This window comes from Mauremys reevesii, linkage group 9 (genome assembly GCF_016161935.1).
Source record: "Mauremys reevesii isolate NIE-2019 linkage group 9, ASM1616193v1, whole genome shotgun sequence".
Lineage (NCBI taxonomy): Eukaryota > Metazoa > Chordata > Testudines > Geoemydidae > Mauremys > Mauremys reevesii.
The window spans coordinates 98,747,718-98,769,282 of NC_052631.1; the positions used below are offsets into that span (position 1 = coordinate 98,747,718).

At 42.1% G+C, this 21,565-nt stretch overlaps 1 protein-coding gene across 8 annotated transcripts in view; it reads right to left on the reverse strand.

Moving 5' to 3' along the window:
* The window catches only part of LOC120371959 (integrator complex subunit 6-like), a 54,835-nt gene extending 41,996 nt beyond the window's left edge, over positions 1-12,839 (reverse strand). For 7 of the 8 annotated variants that reach the window (XR_005584669.1, XM_039488479.1, XM_039488482.1 and 4 more), the window contains exons 1-2: positions 12,566-12,820; positions 12,389-12,466 (exon numbers count right to left, since the gene is read on the reverse strand). Coding sequence is in view for 6 of the 8 variants with exons in the window: in XM_039488479.1 (XP_039344413.1) it covers positions 12,389-12,466; positions 12,566-12,676 (189 nt within the window). In the remaining 2 variants the exon portion in view is untranslated. Of the gene's footprint in view, positions 1-12,388; positions 12,467-12,565 lie in introns of all 8 variants that reach the window. The other variant, XR_005584668.1, reaches the window with a different exon arrangement.
* Between the last annotated feature and the right edge of the window lie 8,726 nt (positions 12,840-21,565).

The following is a 21,565-nucleotide window of genomic DNA, read 5'->3' on the forward strand; positions in this document are numbered from 1 at the left end:
GCTGCTTTTATATTCTTTGACTCACGTGATACAGAACCCAAGAACTTAGCTTGAATTTTTCCACCGTAGAAAGCTCTGCCTCACCACCACCCTCCTTCCTCCAGAAATGGAGATGGAAACTCTTTAAATAATTTCAATTTTTAAAAAAGGGCGCTGTCTGTGGAAAGACTGATTCAGTTTCCTATCTACAAAATTATGGTTATAAATAAGAAAAAGGCCAGACTTGCTTTGCTTTTTCAAGTCATTCCTTCTTGAATAGGTGACAAGAACAAGATCAAAAACAGTGCTTAACACAGAGTGCATAAATACTGGTTACTGTGATTGATAGCCTGTCAATATGCTCTTTTTTCATGCTGATTGTTTTTCTTAATTCTGTTTTACATGACATTTCAAAAGTCACACAACATACAACCAGCTCTGGCTACTACAGCCACCTAAACCCTGCTCTTGTGTGTAAAAACAACAATACACATGGTCCTTTTCAGAGGAATCTATGGCATTAAGATACAGGTACAAAACATGTAAAATTTTAATTTCCATTAGGAGGAGTTAAAGGTGCTGATCTATTTGTAAAAGCCACCTCTTATGCAATACAAGTTGTATTAGCCAAATCCTAATGATTGCTTCACAACTTGTTTGTCTAATTCATCTAAACATTTGTTTCCCTGCATTAAAGTTAATCCTCAAATGTATTGATTGACACCCATAAATCTGCTAGTAAAAAGCTTCTGATTATCAAACTGTAAAATGCAAGCTTGAATCACAGCTTAATGTAAACTGCAGGCATTCAGAGTAGAACAACACAGTCTGCACCAAGGAAAGCAGAACAGAGATACCATATGAATGCCCAGGGTTTTTTTTATAATATACATATGTATGAAAATATTATATTCAAATGTAACTCTGAGGCAAGTAAAATAATCAATACCATCAAAGAGCAAACTGCCAGCAAGACAGGTCTAGTTACCTGTTGAATAGCTGTATTTTTAAATAACTGATATCCAGGGTTTAAATATTTTAGATATTTAGATAGCTATGATCAAAAGCACCATTTTTTTTTTTTGCTGCAGCAACATCAAGGGCATCACATATGCTTAAATAAGTGAGACTATAAACCATCATAACCCACCATTTCAAAATGTATCAGTATTTAAACAAAACCCAAAACTATCCAGAATTTGTTCCACTCCGTAAACAAGTGACCATATCAGTATGGTTTTGAAGTAGTATGAGATTTTACAGTATCTACTTTAATTCTGTATTTAAACCAGCTATGTGTTTCATGTAGTAATTTATGAAGATGGATTATATGGACACTGTAGTTTAGAAATAGTAGGTACGGTACTTCTGGATTATAAACTTCAATAAGTAAAGTACACTCCCAACAGTGCAAATACCTGAAATCATGAACTTTATGATTTTTTAAATCCTATGACCGTGAAATTGACCAAAAAAATGGACTGCGAATTTGGTAAGTATTGCGTGAAGACATTGAATCATTGGATAGTGGAGCTCTCTCTAACTAATCTGTAAATCAGACTCTTACAACTGAACAGCCATTTTTGTGCATGTATTATGACTCCATAGTTAAAGCTGAAACCAGATTAATCTAGACAATTAAATCACTAGACATGCACTACTTTTACCCATGAATACAGATCCACGCAAGTCGTCTTCTTACAGTAAGTTCAGAATATCGTTTATGTACCATTGGGTTCAAAGTAAATAGACTATTCTCCTTAGGGAGAAACATTTTCAAAACCCAAAATGAGAATGAACACATTATAAGCAATTAAGAATAAAGGAAGAGTATTTACAATCTTATAGAATTCATTATTGCAAAAACTAATACATGCACACATTCATATTTTAGAAATCAACATAACGGTACATCATATAGTTTAAGAAGAGAGTTCCTGCCCCAAGGAGTTTACAATCCAAACTATTATGTACATTTTTATATAGATTATAAAGCCACGCTATGAAGCCTGGATCATAGTTTAGTCATTCCTGTGAATTTTGCCTTGGTATTTGATGAAAAAACAGCACATAGTATACAAGAAACAAAGAGCATTTGGCAAAGAAACTTGGAGACAATTCTCTATTCACAACAGAGAAGCTTTTCCACTTATTTGCAGACAGTCTTAGGCAGAAACACGTATTATGATTTTACAACTTAAACTTGTTATAAAAAGTGACGTTAGCATTTGAAATTAGATAAGTCTCTTAGTACAAACATTTCTGCTTTGATCTAGTAGCCCTTAAAGCCATTGGATGTGTCTATGGGCCTGTTCAAGATAAAATATAGAGCCAAGTAAAAAGACAAAAAAAATAAATGGCCATAGTGGCTATCAGCGACAGGTGTTAGTGTCAATCTAACTTCTCCAAAAAATCCTACCATTTCATACCATCAGTGTCTCACGTAAGCATATGCAGGATCAGGGCCTTAATTTGTAAATTCCAGTAGACACTGAGCTGCTTAGATGCTTTAAATAAGTTTAGAGTGCCTCTCCTTTTCATTGAAGCAGCAAAGAATCCTGTGGCACCTTATAGACTAACAGACGTTTTGCAGCATGAGCTTTCGTGGGTGAATACCCACTTCTTCAGATGCAAGAAGTCTTGCATCTGAAGAAGTGGGTATTCACCCACGAAAGCTCATGCTGCAAAACGTCTGTTAGTCTATAAGGTGCCACAGGATTCTTTGCTGCTTCTACAGAACCAGACTAACATGGCTACCCCTCTGATACTCTCCTTTTCATTGGTTGTAAGCAGCCAGTGAAAACAAGTTATCTAACTGGAAGCCAGTTAGATGAATAAGACAATTTTTAACAGCTGACTGGATATGGAGGACATAACTACATAAGGAACCAGTGTCATTTCTACACTGCTCTCTCCATTTAGAATTCAATTCCTTATCAGAACACAGTGCTTCATATTCTTTCTGAATAAACTGGAATTTAGAGAGCTCCATCAATTAAAAAAACCTCATATTTCCAGCTGAAAGTGGTCTAATATTGACAGAAGTAACTCTTACCCTTACTGTAAACTAAAGGGGAAAAAACTCTGCTTTTTCAGTTTTTTTTTTTATTGTGCATTTGTCTGCACTGTGTATCACTAATTTGCCATTGTTGACATTTGTACCACTTCCCTGGGTTCTACAAGAGGATGTTTACTAGAAACCACAGCTGAAAGTGGAGATAGCAGGCAGGAACGTGCATCGAAAATAGGGAGGGAGAAGAGCCTGAGCATGTTTGCTGTTGACCAAAGGCCCACCAGACAACAGGTATACACTTTTTAAAAGAGTGCTCTACCAGAAAATTAAAAAAAATAAAACTAAAACTAAAAAAATCTAGTAATATCCCTTTTAATTGAAAGCTGTCAGTATTCCATGGTATTTCCACTAGAGGGCTAATTTCATAATCCCCCCAAAGTTCAAATGAAATAGTACTCATTTTTAGATTTTAAAATGCATCCATTGGAGGCCTCGGCATGCACAAGTCTGCCTCACCTCCAACAAAAACACCCACCATTTTATTTTGCTTTAATCTTACTTGCCCAATCCCAAGATTGTCCAACTAAAAACAGAATCAAGTAGTGTGTCCTCTGGTCACCTTTCTTTAGGACTACTGAATCAAGCCACCAAAAATATACTGAATATTACACTTGGAGACGGAGCAGCTAACTGTGGGGGAATTATTACAGCTAGCAGACAAATTATTCCCAAGCAAGTAACAGTAAGTGGATTCCAAACCTATTTTGTTCTCAGAGGGTAATAGTCATAAGGGATTTGCCCCAATCTCCCTTCAAACTAAAATTAATTTGCATAACAGAAGTAATTTAAGAGAACAAAACAGAATAAGAACATTTGTTAGTTTTAAACTACCTACTGTAATTTATTTGTTCATGCTCAAAGTCACCACTCGGAGGGGTGGGGGGAGACTATGTAAAAGAATACCAGCATAATGGAAGCCCAAAATAAATTGAACAAGATTTTTCACTGAACTTAGGACTTGTTTTTGGGGGGGCTGGCTGAAGACTTTACACATGATGGAAGATAATTTTAAGGCATTTAAATAGTGTGCACAAGGCAACTTTTGGCAAATGGAACAAATCAGAAATCATGTCTCTACATTGTCCCCTTTATACAACCTTGCAACAATACTTAAATGTATGTATTAATATTTAAGTGATTCCTTCTGCCCACCAATCTGACCTGCCTCTTGACTAGATAATTTTGAAGACCTCTCACATTACTTCAGCTACAAACTGAGAAAGAAATGTTCCTCTTGGGGGTGAGAAGAGGAATTTCTGTTCCTCTTGCCCAACTCAGAACTCCACTTCCCTCAACTCACCCTCACTTCAGCCTCATCTTTGACCCAGAACTCTCCTCTTCCCGTATCTTGTGACTGGTGACCTACCTAGAACCACCTCCACAATATTGCCCATTTACACCACTGCCTCAACTTCAGCTCTGCTGAAATCACCATCCTTTATCTCCTCTTACTTTAGACTACTGGAATTCCTTTCTCCATGGCTCTAAATCAGAGCTCCAGATGCCCACCTGATCAGAATGCTTCTGCCAGATTTCTTACATGTACAGAAAAGCAACTATTTCACTTCCAGCTTCATACAACCCCATTCAGTTCAAGTTACCCCAAATTAAAAGCCTACGGATTTGCTACAGCCTACCCAAATGGATTCTCTCTCCGTGGTCCTCCGCACAAGCCTCCTTCGACTCTCCATGAGTTGGCCATTGCCAACACGAGAGCCTTTATACAACACAGCACCTGCCATCCGGAACAGCTTTCTTGCTACTCTCCACCTCAAGACCCAACAGTTTGGACAACAGAAGCAGAGTGAGTTTTCTGACCCAACATCTGGAACTCTGAATTCTCCGCCGCCGAAATTATACAAAGAGACCCTAGGTCTGCACCAGAGTACACTCAGTTACTCTGTCACAGAGAGCCACGTAGGCCATGGTAGAGCCCACTGCCTTCACGGAGCAACCATTTCATGATGAACAAAGAGAAAGTCTGATGTGTTTGACACCATTAAGTATACAGACTTCATATCAAAAGCCAGACTACTGACAATAGTGAAACTAATCCCAAGCCTCACCAGCTTCCCTAAAAAGTAACCGAGCTGCTAGGCATTATTTCAGTACCCTTCAGTGGACACTTACATAGGAGCCTTCCAGAAATGTCTACCACCTCCAGCCAACAAACACAGCCAACCTTGACAAAGGTCACAGACCCTCATGTAATGGTTTCAGAGTCAGAATAGGTTACCCAGTGAGAGACCCAGAAAGCCTAGTCACAGAAGTCACCATTCTCCAAGACTGGAGAGCTCATCTAAACGTGACAAGGCATGCAGTCAGAGCGGGAGAGAAAGGGGAGCAACCAGCGATAGTTAGAGCTCTGGGCTAGCAAGTCTTGTCAATTCTTCCTATACATTTCCAAGATCCTTCCTTTTCTATCAGGATGGCTCAAATTCTTGTCTATGCACTGATCCCCAGCCATGACTATTGCCCACTACTCCTTTCCAGCCTCCAAGACCCACACTGCCACATCCAGTCCACTCAAAACATAGTTGAAGTCATCTTCCTTCCCTCTCATTCTGTTCCCTACCCTTCAACTATCCACATATACATCCCCATTTTTTAGTACATCAGATTCAAGCTCCATGCGGTCACCTACAAGGAGCTTCACAGTTCTTTCCCCACTACTTATCCACTTTTCTGTACATTCCCATGCCTTCCCAACAATTCTCACCTTGACCACCCATTTTTCTTCTATAACTCCCCCATATTTCATGTGTTTATACAGTAGGCGTTTATATAAAAATGTTAATTGAACACATTGTGTTCAATTGAGTTTTGTATGGCAGTAAACTTCATTATGTACTGCAGTTAGAACTCCAAGTTATACCTCTACCCCAATATAATACTGTCCTCGGGCACCAAAAAAATCTTACCGTGTTATAGGTGAAACCGCGTTCTATCGAATTTGCTTTGATCCACTGGAGCGTGCAGCCCCCCCCTCCCCCCCCGAACACTAATTTACCACGTTAGATCCGAATTCGTGTTATATCGGGTTGCATTACATCGGGGTAGAGGTGTAGTTTAACAACAGCTTCAAAATGACATTTACGTATTACTGCACTAGGTCTCAGAAAACCAACTACTGGCCCAACCTGTTGGATCACCAACTGAAGTCAATACAATATGTGACAATACAAACAAACAGGAATATAGAACTCCTAACCCTAGTCCCTGAAGTAAATTAATCAATTGTAAGTTGTCCCAATACTCGGACTTGTGAGCAGGTCATTTATGGAGAAGTTCATGTTAAAACAAGAATCACCATTTCTGGGAAAATGCCATATAGAACACCGCCAAGAGCCAAGGGAAGGCCATCTCACTGTCACCTGCTCCGCTGAAAAAATGTCAGTCACAAGTGTGTAAGAAAGTTCATAAAACCACTTAGTCTGGATAAGACTGTATTAGTACTTCATCGTGAGACTTAATATTTACCCACAGCATAGGCCGCAAAAGTAATTTGGGACTGTTTCACAAACTGTACATAAGAACATAAGAAAGGCCGTACCGGGTCAGACCAAAGGTCCATCTAGCCCAGTATCTGTCTACGGACAGTGGCCAATGCCAGGTGCCCCTGAGGGAGTGAACCTAACAGGCAATGATCAAGTGATCTCTCTCCTGCCATCCATCTCCATCCTCTGACGAACAGAGGCTAGGGACACCATTCTTACCCATCCTGGCTAATAGCCATTTATGGACTTAGCCACCATGAATTTATCCAATCCCCTTTTAAACATTGTTATAGTCCTAGCCTTCACAACCTCCTCAGGTAAGGAGTTCCACAAGTTGACTGTGCGCTGCGTGAAGAAGAACTTCCTTTTATTTGTTTTAAACCTGCTGCCTATTAATTTCATTTGGTGACCCCTAGTTCTTGTATTATGGGAATAAGTAAATAACTTTTCCTTATCCACTTTCTCAACATCACTCATGATTTTATATACCTCTATCATGTCCCCCCTTAGTCTCCTCTTTTCCAAACTGAAGAGTCCTAGCCTCTTTAATCTTTCCTCATATGGGACCCTCTCTAAACCCCTAATCATTTTAGTTGCTCTTTTCTGAACCTTTTCTAGTGCTAGAATATCTTTTTTGAGGTGAGGAGACCACATCTGTACATAGTATTCGAGATGTGGGCGTACCATGGATTTATATAAGGGCAATAATATAGTCTCAGTCTTATTCTCTATCCCCTTTTTAATGATTCCTAACATCCTGTTTGCTTTTTTGACCGCCTCTGCACACTGCGTGGACATCTTCAGAGAACTATCCACGATAACTCCAAGATCTTTTTCCTGACTCGTTGTAGCTAAATTAGCCCCCATCATGTTGTATGTATAGTTGGAGTTATTTTTTCCAATGTGCATTACTTTACATTTATCCACATTAAATTTCATTTGCCATTTTGTTGCCCAATCACTTAGTTTTGTGAGATCTTTGTGAAGTTCTTCACAATCTGCTTTGGTCTTATCTTGAGTAGTTTAGTATCATCTGCAAACTTTGCCACCTCACTGTTTACCCCTTTCTCCAGATCATTTATGAATAAATTGAATAGGATTGGTCCCAGGACTGACCCTTGGGGAACACCACTAGTTACCCCTCTCCATTCTGAGAATTTACCATTTATTCCTACCCTTTGTTCCCTGTCCTTTAACCAGTTCTCAATCCACGAAAAGATCTTCCCTCTTATCCCATGACAATTTAATTTACGTAAAAGCCTTTGGTGAGGGACCTTGTCAAAGACTTTCTGGAAATCTAAGTACACTATGTCCACCGGATCCCCCTTGTCCACATGTTTGTTGACCCCTTCAAAGAACTCTAATAGATTAGTAAGACACGATTTCCCTTTACAGAAACCATGTTGACTATTGCTCAAGAGTTTATGTTTTTCTATGTGTCTGACAATTTTATTCTTTACTATTGTTTCAACTAATTTGCGCGGTACCGACGTTAGACTTACCGGTCTGTAATTGCCGGGATCACCGCTAGAGCCCTTTTTAAGGGTGAGTGATTGACAAAATGAGATTTTATATTGGTGAAAAAGCAGCAAATAAATTAAGAGTTGACCAGTCTTCCTAAAAAAGGAAACAAAACAAGTCTATACATATGCCCAGGGATTGCAAAACTGGATAACAACTTGGAGATCTCAGCATCCCACAGAACCTATATCTGTAGCCTTCTTTGGTTAGCTTTACATCAATAGTCAACTCGCTTCTCTAAGCAATCAGGGAAAATGGCAAGAGTAACAGTTGCTGGGGGTGCAGGAGGAAATTTCTCTTCTCATCCTCTTCCAGAAGAGATTTTTGCTTCTCCACGTAGCACTGCCAGATCAGTAACAGCCAGACAAAACCGATTAAAATGACTGCTTCAATCAGTTGTGCCTGCTTAGGACAATGGGGAGATCTACAGGTAGGAACCACAAACAAACATGCCATTCTCTAAAACGGGAATTAAGAGTGTGTGGGGAGTGAGAGATTCCAGCAATACCTCAAAGTAAGTGAAAGCAAATCCTGGATGACATAGCAAATCAGAATTAAAGTAACTTGCACTATTGTCTCTGCATAGCTACCAGCCTCTGTCTAGTAGCATATCAGCAAACTCACTTAGCATCTCAAAGGTTTTTAATCTGGAAATTAGTGCTTTTCTTAAAACATAATTTCAGAAGTACTAAAAATAAAGCATCCTAGGTTGTTCTTAAAATAATTTGCCATCTACCCAGAGAAAACCTAACAAAAGGACCTGATCCAATGCCCAAGGAAGTCAGAGGTGTTTTTCCATAGACAAAGTCCATTGACAAAAGAGATTTTAGGTGCAGTTTTATGCATCTCTGGAGACCAAAAAAAAAATTATTTTAAAAAATTTAAGATGTTGGTCTTTATTTAACCCTACATAGTTACATCTATTTTAGATCATATTTAATCATCTTTACTATGCATTGCATTCCGTACAACACATGGGGTATGGAAAAGAGAGCAAGTTCCACTGATTTCAGCAGGTGACTTCTTCTGCCTACCAGCAAGCCTACGCTAGTATAAACATTATAGACCATGACAGCATTGTTTTATATAGGGCACCCTCTTTTAGCAAGGGTCAAGCAAGGCCGTTGATTTAAAGTACTTTTAAGTAAAATAATTATAGGGCTGTAAGTTACACTGAAGTGACAGCCTCCCTGCAACCAAAGGAACTGTTTCCATAGTCCCTCTGCCGTCTTGTGGTGGGCGTCAACTCAGCTGGTGTTGATGGAAAGGGCTAAACACCTATTTCCTAAAGTAACCAATGAAACAAGATGGTGATTCTCTCTCAATAAATGATACAAACAAGAAAGCACAGATATTGGAATAGATTTTGTAAGCTTACTTTTTCATTCTTAAATCTCCTTCCCCAACCCAGAAAAAAGATCTTGGCATATGCACCATTATTGTTGTAGTTTGATATTAGTATTTCCTTTGCAAAGTTTTTGATTTGTAACACATACAAATCTGCTTGGCTACTTTGGAACTAGAGATAGAGAAAAACAGACTTGATCTAAGTCCTTAGATCTTTCCCATTTAAATAAAAACAAGATACACTCATCATGTTCCACGTGCTTTTGATGATATGCAAACTACTGAATTATGAGAAATATTTGTAGGCTAAGCCTGCTTATTCTTGATAGAAGAAAGGGAATCTCTTACCAAGCTTCAGAAAGTAACTATTGTTCACATGAAGTACCCAATTCATGTTATTTTTGTTTTAAACTATGCACTCTGTGCCACACAACACTATGGACAAAACACATCAGTTCCCATGTATTTCAATTGCTATGTACCAACGTTAGTAGTATAGCACTACTCATTGGTACAATTCTCCAAATATAGAAATTTTCTTTAGTGAGACTTGCATGGCATGTGGTAATAACCTATATAGTATTCTTATTGCAGAGTTACAAGTAGATGAATTGACACTGGAAAACCATAAATATTTTCATTATATCATGTTGTGTGCAATACAACAAAAACAAGGAAGTGTGTTCTCAGAGCTAAGATTGCCATGACAAAGACTAGGTTTGCTGTATTTAGTCCTGAGTGGAGAAGAGAAGGGAAATATATTTCACACTGTGCTGCAGAAAACCTTCCAGTGTTGTCGGACTAGAATGCCAGCTAACATTTCTTTTCCAGAAATTAAGATGGATCTTCATGAACGCAGAGACAACAAAATGAGACAGGGAAGGAAAGGCGTGGAGTAGGAATCACAAAATAAATACACCTCTACCTTGATATAACGCTGTCCTCGGAAGCCAAAAAATCTTACCACGTTATAGGTGAAACCGTGTTATACTGAACTTGCTTTGATCCACCAGAGTGTGCAGCCCCACCCCCCCGGAGCGCTGCTTTACCACATTAATCCGAATTCATGTTATATCTGGTCACGTTATATCAGGGTAGCGGTGTACTGACTTATGCAAGTGTTATCAGCATTTCAGAGAGCTGACTGCATTTCAAGTGTGTGAATTTAATGCTGGTTAAAGGCGGAAGATGCATGGCCCCAGATAATAAATTTCTCTTCCCACAGAAGCTGTACAACGCGCACAGCATCAGCACAACCATACCCATGTTCCACCAACATGCTTTGGCCATCACCTGCAAAGAACATCCATTCTTAGCTTCTTTGCTGGGATTGCCAACAACCGTGGTGTTTGTTATGTGGACATCTGCATACTTTGTGCTGGGCTAATGCCAATCAGATGATAACTATTGGTAATTACTGACGTTAAAACAGAAAAGAACAGTAATGGAATACCTATGCCCAGAGCCATTCAATGGATACATTTTTACAAATATTCAAAACCTCTCAGTGAAGAGTTTTGTGGTGTGCTTTCATTTGGACATCTCAGCTGCTTGTAAGTCTTGGTCTGAGAAGCAAACAAATATCGCTAAGGTGGCCTATATTTTTGACATGTTCTTGGGATGCAGCAGCCATGGAAAGACAAAGACTACTTGCCTCAATCCTGAGAAACAACAAAAATGGGGGAAGAGAAAGACACACACTGGGCCAAATTCAGCACTACTGTGTGTAATCACATACACCTGTGCAGAGTAATACCATCAAATCAGAATGGTAATGTTTTATACCCACATTAAACAGCTGTAAGTCACAACACATGGCAATGCAGCACCACATTGTCTCTCTTCAATTCCTGAGCTGCACCTTTAGCAGTAGGTGTGGGAGGAGGAGGAGGAGGAAGAGACACAGGCCCAGTATGTTGCTTTGGTCACTAATGAGGAGACACACCCAGGTGAGGCATGTAAAGGCAGCAGCAAGTGTGAGGAAGAGATAGTCAGTTGCCCCAATCTTTGTGCTGCAACACAAGCTGCATGTGTACAGGGAAAAGGACTGCTTCCAGGCTGCTGCTCCAATATATATATTCCTGCTGCTGCAGAGAGTGGGGGAAGTCTTTTGCCCTAATCCTTGTGCACAAAGCACTGCAATGGGATGCACCCTCTAGTCTAGGATTCCCTAGCAACAGCAGCTGAACTGGAGGCAGAAGCAAACTCAGCTAAAGGAGGAGAAAGAGGGGCAGCAGAGGAAGGGGACAAGGATCATGGGGGAGAGGAGAAAAAGCTTCAGAAGCCCCTTCCTCCAATCCTTGTGTAGCAGCAGCCAAGGTGCGGCAAGAGAACTCGCACTGCTCTGGATCCCAGCGCTTGGGGTAAGGGGGAACATGACCCATACTAGCCTGGTCTATGGGGTCCTAGTGCTTAGGCAGGACTAGTGGCACCAAGGGGATGGGGAGGAAGGACACACACTGTCCTGTTCCACGGGATCCTGGTGCAGAGGCGGGGTCCAGGTGTCCCCGTCTATAGGGTCCCATAGGGGGAGGCACAGACAAGAACCACAGTCCTGGTCTATAGGGCCTTGGCGCATGGGGGGAGGGACGGATGAGACCCCCACCGCCCTGGTCTCCCCGGGGAGAGGGAGGGGCGGGACCCCCTGGGACCGGTCCCCAGGGGCGAGGGGCAACCGCAAGGGCGGGACCCCCACCGCCCAGGGGTCCAGCAGGGCTGGTGAGGGGCCGGGCCGAGGAGAGGCGCTGGGCGAGGCGGGGGCGGAGCCACCCGGGCTCTCCTTGGCGGGGCGGCGGGCCGGCCCCGCCCCACGCCGGGGCGGCGAATCACGCTCCTCCCCCTCCTCCATCTCAGCAGCGCCCTCCGCCAGCCTCGCTCCTCCATACAAAAGCAAAATGTCCGCCATCTTCACGGGCTGCTGCTGCCGCCGGCGGCGGCGCCCCCCGGCCGGGCGCGCGGGGGCGGGCGTTACCTTGATGCAGTAGGGCGGCTCGTCGAAGGTGACCAGCATGTACCTGTCCCCGCGGCTGGCCGGGTCCCGGGCCCGCAGCTGCGGAGAGAGCAGAGAGGCGGCGTTAGCCAGCCGGCGGGCGGGCGGGCCGGTGGGCGCGGGGCAGGCGGCCCGCCCGGCCGGCCGGCCCGCACTCACCTTCAGGAAGAGCTCCACGGCGCCCTTGGCGATGTCCAGGTAGCTGGTGCCCAGGTGCGCCCGCTGGTTCATGGAGGCCGAGGTGTCTATGAGGAAGAGGAGGATCGGCATGGTCCCGGCAGCGCCCCGGCCGGCCGGGCGCCCCGCGGGGGGAGCGGCTCAGCCTCCCCCGCCACCTGCAGCCCGAGCGCTCGCAGCCTGTGGCCGCCGCCTGAACTGCCTGGCTTCACTGAGACCCAACTTCTCTCCCCTCAGCCTCCGGCGGCACCATGTGACCAGCCCGCACGCCATTGGCTGGCCATTATACCGTCATTTGCATATTCATGAGGAGGGGGAGCTGCTGGGGCGAGGGCCCCCCTCCCTGGCAGGGGCGGCGCTGGGCCCGGCCGAGGAAGGGGCCGTAGCTGGCGCACGGCGAGGCGGGGGCTGCGCTTGGGAGCTCTCCTGCAGATGTGCGCCGCGGCTGAAAACCTGGGAGCTGCGCTGTGGGCAATGTCAGGCCCCCGCAGTAGGACTCCTACCTGCCCCTTGGTAAGGTACCTGCTGTCACTGGCAAAGCCAGTTCCTTGGCCAGGCCACCACGCTCAGTCACACACAGGCTGCTGTCAGCATTTCCTGTGGTTGCAGAATTGCATTCCCAGCAGGAGTTTAGATTCACAAAGTTTAAGGCCAGAACAGGACCATTAGATCATCTAGTCTGACATGTAGAGCCTGGGCCATTACATTTCACCAGAGCCCATAACCTAAAGCATAACCCTTGTTTGCCTAAAGCATGCCTTCCAGAAAGGCATCAGTTTTGAGATGAAGACATCAAGAGATGGAGAATCCATTGCTTCCCTTAATAGTTTGTCCCAGTGGTTAATTATCCTGAATGTTAAAAATATTGTATCTAATTTGGATGTCTGGCTTCAGCTTTCAGACATTGATTCTTGTTATGTTCTCTGCTCAAGTAAAGAGCCCTTAATATCTGGTATTTTCTCCCTATAACGGTTCTTAAGAGAGTCTGATAGGCTACTAGATTAATCTTCTTTTCAATAAACTAAAAAGATCAAGCTCTTTAAGGCTCTCACTGTAAGGCATTTTCTCTAGCCCTCAAATCATTTTTGTGACACTTTCTGCACATTCTCCAACTTTAGAACATCCTTTTAAAAATATAGACACCAACACTAAACTATTTCAGAATTGATCTCACCAATGCCCTATAGAGGCAAAATCATCTCTCAACTTTAGATCTGCTGCTGCTGTGAAGGAGGACTAGGTATTGGATAGAACTACTGAACCATGACTGCACAGAGCACTTTACAAGAACCCATTAACAGCACTTCCAAAGAAAAATACAACTTCCCAACCTCTTACTATTAAAAACTTGATTCCATTTAAAGTCCTCTAAGATAAAGGAAATTATTGTTAATTTATTTGGAAAATTGTTCAATGTACTTGTAAGAAAATAGAAATAATATATGGAGTCAGCGTGTCATCTCAAACTTTTAAAATACAATATACAAACTGTGGCCTCAATTCTGAGTTGAGGGTCTTTAAGCAACCTTTACACATCTCTGATTCTGGACCTGGCCGCCAGTGTTACTTACGCTACCTACAGACCGAGCCAGCAGAGAGTCCAGAAGAACGAGGATGCAGAATGCTCTGGCCCACCCCTGCATTGCATGAGAGTGGTGATAGAAGGCTATTGTGCCAACCTTCCAATAACCCAGTGAATCCTTCTGCACTGGTATAATTCATCTTGGTTTCAACCACTTTAGGCTGTTGAAGTAGTAAAGAAGTCAGACCCTGGCTCCAAATTAAGGCCATTAGCTGTGTGCTGGCCCATTAACATGACCACAGCAGTTGAACTAAGCATTGGATTTCAGGGCCACTGGATTTCTGGACTCTAAAAACTTTAAAGAGCCCTGAATCCCTTACCCCTTCCATTTGTTACTGCTTGTTATTTGTATAATATTGTTCATCTAGGCTACCAAAAGTTGCCACAGTTGCTGCATGTACTGAATTTATGCATGCAAGTGGCAACTAATGATATCAAAAAGCAAGGAGATGCCATTAAAAGGGAGGAAAAAAACTCCATCTGCAGAAGAAGGGATGAAATGCTCTGGATCAAAGAGGGGCAAAAATGCTACTGAGGCCTCAATTCTGCAATAAGCTCTGCACAGGTGGACCCCTGTGCATACATTCCCCCTGATTTGAACTCCTCAGTAGTTCAGACCCTGATGCTGCCATACACCTACTACCAGTGTAACTAGCATGCATAGTTTCCACAATGAAACAAAAAAAAGCTATGTAGCACTATGCCCACTAGTAAGTGCTTGCAAAAAAATACTAAAGAGGTACTGTCAACAAATCTCATTTTAAAGAGATAATTCAGTTATTAACAACACTCCACTGAATGGAAACAATTTTTAGAGTCAAATATTCATGTCACAATATACGTCTTACTATTTGCACATTATGCAGCCTGAAAAATTAAAATAGAGCATTCAGTTTCTCTGTTTCTACTCCACTTCAGTTGACTTTTCTGATGTATTTGATCAATAATGTTTCCTTTCACCAACACTGACAACATGGGAGGGGGGAGTTAAAATCCCCTTCAAAGCTATTTTAATTGAAAGTAAAGACAAAAATTGTTCATGAATATACTTTTACTCCTACTGATCAGAATAATCTCTGGTGTAACTCCATTGAATTCAGGGATGAATTTGGCCTGCTAAGTATTGTAAATACCCTCTTCATCCCTTCACACACACAAGGTCTACATTTTGAACCGAAAACTGGTAAATGTTATTCTTGTCTCTATACTGATTTTATAAAAGTCCCCCCCCACACACACACACACACTTTTAATACTATTTTACACATATTTTAGCAAATTATTTAACAGTAATGGACCATAAAGTGAGAGAACCATTTTAAAAGCTTGTATGATGAAAACAAAAAAATAAAGTGACTTGGCTGCTCCATTTTCATATATGTGCAATAGAAGTACATCTGTCATTAGGGCTTCCGAATTTTAGCAATTATGATGAAAACACTGAAGGGGGTGGAATATTTTAAAGCAAATTTATGCACATGAATGGAGCCAGATTGATAGAATTAGAATTTTGAATTCCAAATTATCCAGGCAAGATACAACACAAGCAGCCATAGTGCATACTTTACCACACTTCCCTGCCTTGACCCTACAAGGACAGATTCTAGGCATGAAAAGGACAGTTTAGTCTTGATTCAGTCCTTCTCTAGAAGATGTCAGCTAACACCAACTGCGATGTACACATTTATCCACCAAGAACTTGTCTGTGACCACATACTAATTGCTCACACCAATGAATAGCTATCAGATCAAATAGTAACCTTTGATTACAGATCAGCTGGAGCAATTCGAACTAACATCCTAGTGGTTAAAGGTTCTGTGTCTGCAATGATCCATTAGGCCATGTGAGAGGCTAAAAAATACTGTAAAACCATAACACTCCCATGATTCCTTTGACTTTGAGTGGACAGGAACCCAGTTATCTCAGAGACCTTTCCTACCCTCCCTCATCACAGCATTTAAAGGACAAGACAAGCATCTTGCTTTCAGTTTCTGAGGTTGATCTCTCCAGGAATGGTGGCAGGCAATGCACTCTCAGATGAGAGCTATGGCTTTTGGAATTTGTTCCAACTGGAGTCCACCAGAGCTGAAGTCTAGCAACACTCAAGGCACAATGCAAGACTTAGTTTAGTTTAGATTGATGTGACTTTGATAATGGCTGAAAATAATGGACGCCATGGTTGCTAATATGCACAGACAACAGCAGTATGTGGATACTCTATTCCAGAATAAAAATCACTTTATTCCAGAATAATTTAGTGTGCTTTATTCTAGTCCATTTTACCATGCAGATGAGTTCTTATTTTTCTATTCCCTGTCCTGACCTAACTTCACATCTAATAAGATTTTAGCTCTAACAACCTTCTTTGCTTCTCAACTTTTGTATTGCTTCATAGGATACTTTGTTCTCAGCTAGTTGCTATCTGACAGCGACACCAACAAGATCAAAAGATCTGAAAGGCACTAGCCATGCACCCTTGAGCATAAAAGGAGCCCAACTTTGGCACCTGATGAGCAATTAGAGTTTGAAAAGCATTTGATGGATCACTCAGGAAGAAATATCCTAATTTAAATCTCCTTAAATCCCCCCCACTCTATGCTCCCAATCTTGGCCTTGCAATCCAGCCACCCTGACCGCTTGTTCGGTCCAGCAGCCCTAAACAATTAACGCTTAGAACATTTATGTAGAATTTTTAATCTTTAAATCACTGTAAAATATTAATTAATCCTCCCAATGCCTCTCTGAGGTAGGTATTATTCCTTTCATGGGGATGGGGAAACCAACAGAAAGGCTAAGTGACAGGCTCAAGGCACTGGTGTCAGTGCCAGAATTAGAATTCAGAAGTGTCTCGCTCCCAGTACTGTCTCCCTCTCTATTTCCTCTCTAGGAGGTTGAAATATATTTACATTAAGTTAACAAAAATATTTGTTTGTGGCTGAACAAGCTTCTCCCATTTGAGGAGCAAGAAAAAGTTAGCTAGTACCTCTTTCCTCAATTCCAGCAACCAGGGGAACCAACATGACAACAGCAGCAGATTCTGGAATGTTTAAAGACTGCATGGAAGCTACTAGTGATGTTAAGCAAACCAAAGAGGAAGGATACCCTTTTTATGACACTAAACATCAGAACATCAACATTCAATTCTTGGCTCTGCCACAGACTCCTGTGTGACTTGGGGAAGTCACTTAATTTCTCTGTGCTTCAGTTCTCCCATCTGTAAAATGGGGGAAATATTTTCTCATTCTTTGTCTGTTTTGTGTATTTAAACTATCAACTCTCTGGGGCATGAACTCTGTATGAGCAGCACTAAGCACAATGGGACCTTGCATAAATTGTGTGCATGTCTAATCATGTGCCATCAGCAGGACTTGACCCCAGAGCCTATAGCATCAAAATCACAGAGCCTTGCCATTTGAAATGTTAATAGTGCTTTTGTGTGGATAGAGCACTGGAGTGGGACTCAGGGGACCTGGATTATAGTTCCACCTCTGCCATTGGCTTGCTGAATGATCTTGGGCAAGTCACTTCACCTCTCTGGGCTTCAGTTTCTCTATCTGCATAATGGAGATAATGGATATTGACCTCCTTTGTAAAGTGCTTTGAGATTGACTGATGAAAAGCACTATGTCCTATTATCTGGTAGCAGTAGAAGACAGTTAGCCACTTGTAGACCAGACAGTTGAAGGGGACATGACACATTATGCCAGGGTATTACACAGATCCTATTGAAAATCAAGCCCTTACTTTTGCTGCATGTTGCCGGACTGTGACCCAGGTCATGCTGACTGCACTCACTTTTACTGGCTTTGTAATTACATTACAGACCTCCACACAATTATTGTTATGCTGCTAATTTGGAAATACACTTATCCTTTTAAAGATTTTCACTCTGCTTTACTTGCTTCATATCTTAGCCGCACCCACAATCTGTACAGCAGTTAAGAACTCAGGGCCTGATCCAAAGCCCATTAAAGTCAATGGGAGTCTTTCCATTGACTTCAATAGGTTTTGGATCACCTTACATGGCAGTAACTGAAGGCTGGAGATAAATCCCATATTAACTTGATCCTGAAGACTTTCCACATGCAAGTCTCCCATAGACCTTCCATGGGAGTTATGCATACACTATTGAGTTTGTTCTCAGAAGCTCATATAAATTCCATTTTCAGCTCTGATTTATGATGGAGATTATACTACAGGTTTAAATATATCCTGAATTCAGCACATTTCACACTGATTTATATGCAGTTCATAAATTAGATGCCTACAGTTGGTAACTGTCATATTTATCTATAAATAATGGAAGCAATATCTAACAAGGTAAATAATTCAAAGAAAGACTGGGATTTTCATATTGGCTATCATCCTTTCCACACACTAGTGAAAATGAAGCCTAAAGCGGTCATAAGTACAGGAGTAGGGGGATGAGAGTGCACACAGCATTATCCCCTCTCCCTGTCATCTGGCATACTGGAAGCCACTTACGTGGTGTGATGTCAGGTGCATGTCCAGCTGATGCGGGGCTGGAGTTAAGGGGATCTGGCAAACCAGCAAGGGGAATGGGCAATATGCAGCTATAACCACTCTGCTAATGACAGCACAGTCCCTGGAGAGCTACTAGAGACCAGATGAAAATATGGACTGACTGACACTGCCTAAATAGAGATCCACATGTTTGAGAATAGATTTGACCTAAGTTTCTTGCATTCCACAGAGTTAGGAGAGGAGTCATGACTGACCTTGTTGTTTAGCTGCCAATCCCTTCTCCCACATGGGATACCGCAGTAAAGAGTTTTCCTATGGCCCATTCCCACATATTTTTTGCATGAAAGGGGCTGACGTTGCCCATGGCCCAAAGATAAAAGTCAGATCACTTCAGCCTGCATAACAGCAAACAGTCTAATTTCCAGTTAGATTTAAAGACCTGGAACAAGGGGATAGGGAAGAGATTGGCTGTCCACGTGCTGAGATCATCATCCTATAATGGCAGACCAGCAAAGTCTCAACCAGATATCCCGGAAGAGATAAAAAATTAATCCAAAAAGCAGGATTTCAAAATAAGCAGCAGCTGCCCAGACATGGAAAACTTTGTGTGAAGAGTTAGCCTCAAAGTTCAAGAGAACATCCCTTCAGGAGGAAAAATAGCATTTAAAAAACATTGCTGGGAGTTGATGAGAATGGAACAACAGAAAAGTTCAGTGGTTTCTTGACAAAAGGAAATTGAAACCCTCCTTGGTAATTACATTTAACTAGCTTGCCAGGCATGAGAAGATAAAAGATGAGACACAGGAACATATGAAATTAAACCAGAAGATGTTTGTTCCAGTTGTACTGTATCTCCATTATCTGATTGCACATAATGCCAGATAAATGTGTCTCTTCTACTTCCGCTCAGCCACTAATTCTATATGTCTCACTCAGTGTCCTTGTGTAAAAATGGGGACGTAATTCCTACTTATCTCCCAGGGACACTGGGAGACAATGGACCCAATTCTTGGGTCCACTGTGGTCCTTTTACACCACTTTACCAACACAAAGGGGCTGCAAAGCCAGCAGATCTGGACAGTTGGGAATTGCTCCTGTGTACAAACAATCCTGCTCAGTGTAGCAGATCTGCACCACCTCCCTTAAGTCGCAGCCCTCAGGGTAGGGAGCACGGCAAAGTCAGGGAAAGAGAACATGGCCAGAATGTGTCTATGCTCCAGCTATTCTCGGCTGTTGGAACGGCCCTTTGGAACCACAGGAAGCAAGGCACACGTTATAGTAGTCCTTAGGCTGCCAGGGTATGAACTGACCCCCAGCCACATTCAGAATTGTGTGAAGCCACTTTTACTTCCTACTCTCTGGTCCTATGCCAAGCACAGCTCAGCCAGACTTGAGATTCAAACCCATTGAGCTTTGAGGTACTTGGATGAGAGGCGTAGTAGAAGCATGAAGTATTGTTACCCACTGGAAAGCAACCACTTAAATCAAATGAATTTGCAGAGTAGTTTTTAGTGACATTATTCAAGCTACGATGTAAGAGATTACTCAATATATCCTATGGTGATAAAAGCTACATACTTCTCTCCATATTTGTGAGTGGGAGACACACAACCTGTAGTACATCAGTATCCTAACGGATTCCTGAAACTAGGAAAGGATCTTTAAAGAGTCTACACTCAACAGAGCTCTGTTGTCTAGAGTTGGAAAAGGCATTTCCCTTAACCAGAGCTCAAAACTTCAAGCTATAGAGTGACATCATCATTATTATTCAACATTTATATCACAGCAGTGCCTAGCAGCCTCGACCTGGTCAGGGCCCCATTGTACTAGGAACTGTAAAGGCATGTAGCAAAGGACAGCCCTACCTAACTTGATTGGATTGTGTTTCCACATGACTGTGAGCAATGTTGTGCTGTAGACAAGCCTTATGAATAGTACAAATGCTCCTTGATGGAGTCTGAAATTCACTCCAGGGGGAAAAAAAACTATGTAACCTGCTCGTCAGCGGGTGTGTTACACATCCCCTTCTGCAGCTGATTCACAGAGCATATGGGTTTATTTGGGTACGTCTATACTGCAGCTGGGAGCTAGTCTCCCTGTTCAGGTTGACAGACTCACACTAAAGGGATTCGAGCTCACTAAAAATAGCAATAGCAATGTGGACATTCCAGCTTGGGAGGAAGCTCAGGCTCCCAAGGCCACCAGAAACCCTAGACTGGAAAGCCTAAGCTTCAGCCTGAGCCAGATTATCACATTGCTATTTTTAGTGCACGAGCTTAAGCCCTGCTAGCGCAAATCTGTCTACCTGGGCTAGGAGGCTTGCTCCAGCTGTAGTGTAGACATACCCTTACAGCTCCCGGATAGAGAGCTTAGTTCTTTAGCACAGCTCTGGAGATTGCAGAGATTGCAGACTGAAGAATTGCAGCCAGAGAGAATATGTAAATATCTAACCGTATTTTAGTATATCAGTCTCACAAAACAAGATATAGACAGACACAAAACTTACACCAAAATCCTGAAAGCAAGCCATAGGGGTAGGTGTTATCTGAACATATTCTGGGAGGTTCTCAGAAAGATTCCTAGTCTGATATCAGAAAACGGTCGCATGAGTTAAGTTAGGGATGAATACTCCAAATTCTCCAGTACCGTAACAACAGGCAATGTCAGGATTCACTGAAATTAAATCCTTGTGACCACAGCAATAAATATATTTCATCATCACTATGGTTGCAAGAAAAATACCCACTATAAACACAGTGTTCAATAGAACTTTGATTTCTCATAAGCATTTATTACAAAAGGTCTCTTGGATTAAAATTAGATTATTTTGGGAAAGGAACATTCTTAGAGGATGATAACAGTTGAGAGATTAATGGTTAGAGCACAAGTTTAGGAGTCAAGTAATCTGAGTTCT